Here is a 6,297-nt window from a genome sequence, read left to right on the forward strand (position 1 = left end):
AAAGAAACCTGCCGAAATGGTAGTTTTCTCATCAATAAAAAATTAGCTCTGTGTATAGCTGCTGCTTTTATGAGTTTGGTAAAATTTCTCCATTTTAAAATGTTTGAGATTTTAATATTTGCTATATTTTAGAAAGTTTTTGTCAAACCATTGCAAAAAGTTAAAATTTTATAACATTTGAAAATCTGAAATTTAGTAAGATGTTCATGATTATGAAATGTAGTTGCAAACTAGTTGGAAAATATGGTATGAAAGATTAGTGATATTATGAACATTATCTTCTTTTTGTTTATTTCATGGCTATTATTAAGGTTTATAATAGTAAGGATAATGATAATAACTGTAGCTGAAATTATGGAAGCGTGTTAAGAGTGTATGTGTACTAATGTTATAATAATAGTTGTGGTGAATGGTAAATGTGCGGCTAAAATTTAAGCGCTTAAAACAATGCTGTGGGTACTATTGGAGTAACGTAGTGGTTTTCTAAGAATGAAAGAGTGTAGAAGAGTAAGAAAGAACGAGAAAGCCAGAGAAGATTATTCTTAAAGAAAATACAGAAAGGCAAAAAGAGGAAGATATGGAATATGCTGAGTTTCGAACACAAACATGAAGATTAGAATCATCATCGTATACACAGATGTTGATAGAGTGGATGATGAAAAGGCAAATCTAGTGTAGAGACAAAATCTAGCTACTATATCACCACAGAAATAGGAATGTAACACGAGAAATAAAGAAATAAATTATGTAGTGTAACAACGGGATGCAGAAAAGCATGCTACAAAAGAAATTATACAAGAGGAGAAAATACCCTTTCTCTCGCAAAGAAATAAATTGTTGCTACTGTGTAAAAAGTAGGTATTGTGGTTTTTTATCTTATGACCATAACGTACAGCTGTTAAAAAATAAAAAAACAACCGAAGAAGGGGATGGAAAAGTGTGAAGTAACATAGAAGTTGTCTTCTCATCAGATATAGTAATAATTGTGAACATTTGTGAAAAACAATATAATACTATTTTGGGGAAATATTTTAAAACTTAAACTAATAATGAATTGTCATAGCTAGCAGTTTAAACATTAAATCGTTTAAACTTCTTTTAATAGTACGTATGTGAAGCTGCGGAAATTTTTGTATGAAGTATTTAGAGTGTCGAACAACACCCCTCCTCTCCCCTATCTGCTTGGTTGCAAAACTTTAAAAATATTGAAGGAGCTACCAATTCACATAAGAATGCACACCGACGCTGCTACGATGGAGAATATTAATAAAATTAAAAGCAAAAGAGTGCGCTAAGGGCAATGAGTGCCCAAAAGTGACTACAAAGACTGACAAAAAGCCAGTTCAACGGTGCAAAATGTTCGAGGCTGTGTGTAATGTAAACGCGACGGCGTTATATTGTCATTGAAGATGCATAAAGCTACCATACATTGAACCGTGTCAAAAAACATACTATTCACAGATGATAAATGAGTTGGGTATAGATATAGAAGAAACTTTGAATGAAAAATGAAAAATATTCTGCTAAACTAGATTCTTTTTTTTTTTTACAAAAACAACGCTAAAATTCAACAACACAATAAATCTCTACTTCCAATGCAGTGTTTAAAGCCCAAAGAAAATCGACAGATTTTTACCAGAAATCCAACAAAATGCGAGGCAGATGGAAGACAGCAACCCAAACAAGCCTCTTCTGTTGCTACTGTTAGTTGTAGGAGCAGCATTACAGGCTACCACACTGCACATAGACAAAGCGCAGGTAACAACACCCTGCGATGCAGCTACATATTTGAGGCACATTTCGACAACTTCCGGCTCCAGATAGCGTGATTCCATAGATCAGGCAAAGGCAGCTACGGTAAAAGCTGCACAAGTAAGAGCCCTCGGAGCCTTGAAACAAGCTGTAGATAGAGCTGCAGCAGCAATAATAGAAACTGATCTAGACCGACAAGCTTACGCAGCTCTACAAATAGTGCTTTCGAATGTAAACACCATAACTAACGGCCTCGCCGCAGCCGGATGGCTTGCTGGTGCGCAAGAATTGCTGGAAGGGCTAAAGGGAACAGAAATCAAAGACTACGACAAGAAAACAGCAGAAGATGCAGTAACCAACGGTCAAGCGCTCAAAGCCGAACCGCTAATAAACCCGGCAGAGCACGGAACCTGCAAAAGCGGAGACGGCGGTAGGCAGGCGGTTCCAAAAGCAGGAACTGCCAGCGCCGGAACGAAAACAACCATCACACTACTAACCACCAAAGCGGCAGCACCCGGACCAAACCCGGAGAGGCGCTAACACTCTGCGGCAGCGGCTCAACAGGCCCGATACACGGCACGAGCAGCTGCACGTCCGCAGACGTAACAAACCTTGGGCTCAAAGGCGGAGTTATTTTTACGACAGCAGCAGCTGAAGCCAAAAGAGCAAACAGCCAAACAACCACAGACTACAAAATCACAATACCCGCAGGCCAAGTCCCGAGCCAAAAAAAAGTCAATCCGGACTTGAAAGACATCAAAAAGTTAGAAGATGCAATCCGCAGCATAGATGCAATAACTGCACAACTTGATCTCGAACAAATAGCAAATAGCGCAACGCTGAAGGCGACAGCTTCAAGGGCAATTGGCGGTGAATCAGCATCCTACACAGACAGCACAATACAACCGCGTGTCGACAGTTTAGTAAAGGAAATCTTTGGCGATAAAGCGGCAAATGTAAAAAAAAACCTGGTCCAGGGGCTCGACAACACGAAGCCACCCAAAGCAGCGGCAGGCGGCAGCGGCGAGCAGAAACTTGCAGAAATAAAGGACCCCAAAGCGCTCGTAGATGCTGAAGTCTATTACACTATTACTGATTACATCGCAGAACAGGACCAAAAGAAGAAAAGTTTAACAACACCCTCATGTTCCACAAACATAGACAAAGCAGCAGATCAACCCAAATCAGCAGACAAATGCAAAAAGCACACAACAGATATCCTGCAAAAATGAAACTTGCTTCAATTTTTATGACACAAAAGACCCAAAATGCTTTCCTAAACCTGATGCTGAAAAAAAAGATGAAAATTCTTTTTCTAGGAATTTGATGACTTCTTTTCCTAAGGTTCTTGTTGCACTTGTTTAGGAATTATTCTAGAGTTATAAGGATTTGTACTCAATTTTATGAAAATAATTAAACTTTTTATTTCGAGAAAATTTTCTAAATTACATAAGATACGATACATTTTCATACTTTTGTAAACCTTTTAGGAAATACAAAGATATGAAATATGAAATGTTTACTAAAATGTTCATAATATGGCTTATGGCTGTGAAGTAGTAGAGTAAGAGAGTATAAAAAACCAGTAGTATTCTTATTTTACTTATTCTTTATTTTTTGGTACCTTAGAGATATTAGTTATTGTTACAATAGAAATAGTATAAGGAGAATGTGCTGTAAGTAAACATTAACATTATAATTAGAACAGAACTAATAATAATGAGAATAACAGGAGTGTGTTATAAGTGGTTATCATTAATGTAAAAACAGCGATACAAACTTTGAACTGACAGTTGGAATGGAGAAAACAGAAGTAATTAGGTTGAGTGATCTATCCATTCTGCGTATAAAAAAACGAGAATATATCGCCAGTATCTCTGCTGTGGATAAACCTTACTGGATCAAAAATGTCAGAGAGATAAAACAGCAACTTTCGAAGAAAATTTAGTGGAAAGGTGAAAGGCTGTAATGAAATTCTAACCTACCTACAAGCGAAACTGCGCAGTGAATGCGGCTGGCAAAGCACGCATATTTACAAATAAATGAAAAATATCTAAACTACAAGTAGTAAAACAGTTTGTGTATAGTGAAACAATGCTTTAATACTGTCAATACCTAAAAGGTATGGGATTGTTAAACACAAAGAACAATGAATGTAGAATATTCGAGGCAAGTGACCGAGGAGCACTGAGGGAAAGAGAAGTAGCGGGGAAACAGTTGCGTAATAATGCAAGAGTGGTCTCGTCAAATGTTAAGCAAATTAATTAATATACGCAGCGTATTTCAAACGAAAAATCAGGCAACAACAATGGTAATAATTTTTACCCACAGGCTGACTGCAGTCTAAATGAGAGAAGTGGCCTAGAAGGAACAAAAAAGCGCCTTAGAATGGGTTCAACAAAATGGCCATTCTAGTTTTTAAAAGAAACATGTTTACAAAATAGTAAGGTTAAACGGACTTCGCGACCTAAAACCCTGGAAATATACATAAATATGAGGTCATGCGCTGAAGACGCATCTGTAGTGCAAAAAATTAAAAGAGAAACACTAACAATACAAAGAAAACGGAAAAAGAGTCTCGCAAGACAAACGGAAACATGGCCACTAACACCACTCATACATGAAGCACATGTCAATCATGCCATCTGATGCTATATGCAAGAGAGAAAATATAACAGAAAACATGGAAACCTACTAAAATCAACTGGACTCCAACTATTAGTTGTGAAAAGGTAAAATGATGAAGTGTGTTCGGGTCGAGAAGACGACCGCCAGACAACCAACGCGGTGGACCGCAGTGTTTCTGTTTTTAGCTGGCGACATTTACCGGAAGCTATGGCTCACCGATAGAAAGCAACGGCAAGTTAGCGGATGCTCTTAAATCCGTATGCTACGAGCAGCTTTACCTAGAGGAGCTGGCCAATTTGCTTAAACAATGGAATAAACAAAGGGCCATTAACCTCCAGAAGATAAAAACGGACGCACAGCAATATAAAATAGCAGCTGTGATTGCAGACAGCATGGAAAAGTGCTTTCTCTATATTGTGCGCTGCCACAAGTTCCGTAGATTGCACTAAGAAAACAAAGCCTGGGTAGAAAAAGCCAATTCCAATATCACAGCAGCGCTCCCGCTAGTGATATCAGAGCACATTGGCGTTCTAAAGGCGACAAAGGGTTTAGCAAAAACGACGCTCAAAATCGAGGCAAACAGCGTACACGGAAACGACGGAAATACCAACAAGATCCGAATACAACTTGGGACGGCAGAAGGCACCACAGAGTTGTGCGACAAAGTAAGTAAGGTTACAGAGATAAGCAGCCAACACACGGCGATCAAAGTGCGCAGTGTAAAAGAAGTCAAGTTAACACACCGAAAGCAGGTAATCAAAAATATCATCAAGCAACGTATAACGCTAGGTATTCTAACCTCCTGCAACAGCGTAGCCGGCTATACTTCAACCTTCGCAACAGCCATAAACGCCTGAGATGGAACAATTAGTTTAGCCTTAACAGGTGTAAAACCGCCGACAAAACCACAATATACAGGCACGTCCATAGCCCTATTTCATCACCACGACCCAGACAAAGACCGCCAGCAGCAAACCTTAACCACGTCAAGCGACCTCGACGACAAAAACCTGCAGCATCACCTGTGCAAAGCCCTGAAAGCAAAGTCAGTCACGGTTAACACATCTACAGGTCTAAGCAGAGAGTCACTGAAAGACGATGAAAAACTGCGGGCGGATGTTCGAAACTGCGTTCCAGCACTAAATGGCGTCAAAGATACCAAAAATGACGAGTACAACAAGGTGGCTGTCGACTTCATCAAATCTGGCTACGGCGCCGACACAAACAAATTCGTATAGAGTATTCAAACACCACTCAGAACAATGAGGGCAGATGTCCGCACCGCCAGCCAAACAGAAAGGAAAAAATCAACAAAATAGCAACAAAAAAAACAAAAGTGGCGCTAAGTGATTCCGAGGGAGTAAGAAACACAAAGTAAAAGTGAACATGCAGCAACAGCGGATCAAAAAAATCAGAATAAAAATGCAAGGATAAACCACAAAGTAAGTTCAAAAACGAAGATAGATGTGAACTTAAGGGAGTAAAGTGCAAAGCTAAAGTGACTACAACAGCAACGACAAGCACAAACACTACAGGAAACAATTCAGTTATGATTAATGCACCTCTTTTTCTTCATTTTTCTCCTATAACTAAGATATAAAGGATTATTGCTTACTTTTAAGAAATTTCTAAAATTTTTATTTTTAGAGAATTTGATAAAATTTCTATATTTAAACACTTTTTGCTAAAAATGAAAAAAATATTGAAAACCTCCTAAATATGAAAAATTTTTAGAGTTTGAAAATTTATAAACTTTCACTATAATATGCATGATAGTGCTGTATCTTTTTGAAGCAAAAGAATAATTGAAAATAAAAATAAGCGCTATTATGAAATTTTATATTTGGTTTATTTATAAATATTGTTTTGAGTTAAAATAATAGTGATAATGATGATAATAATAATAGGAGAGTGTTG

At 37.9% G+C, this 6,297-nt stretch overlaps 1 pseudogene across 1 annotated transcript; it reads left to right on the top strand.

The window, feature by feature from the left end:
- The first annotated feature begins 1,704 nt into the window (after window positions 1-1,704).
- TEOVI_000655000:pseudogene lies at window positions 1,705-3,129 on the top strand (annotated as a pseudogene). The gene is given in 3 exon segments: window positions 1,705-2,271; window positions 2,274-2,969; window positions 2,971-3,129. Coding segments are annotated over 3 exon segments (1,422 nt in total).
- Window positions 3,130-6,297: the final 3,168 nt, after the last annotated feature.

The sequence above is a fragment of the Trypanosoma equiperdum genome (genome assembly GCF_001457755.1).
Source record: "Trypanosoma equiperdum strain OVI genome assembly, contig: ctg_1244, whole genome shotgun sequence".
NCBI lineage: Eukaryota > Euglenozoa > Kinetoplastea > Trypanosomatida > Trypanosomatidae > Trypanosoma > Trypanosoma equiperdum.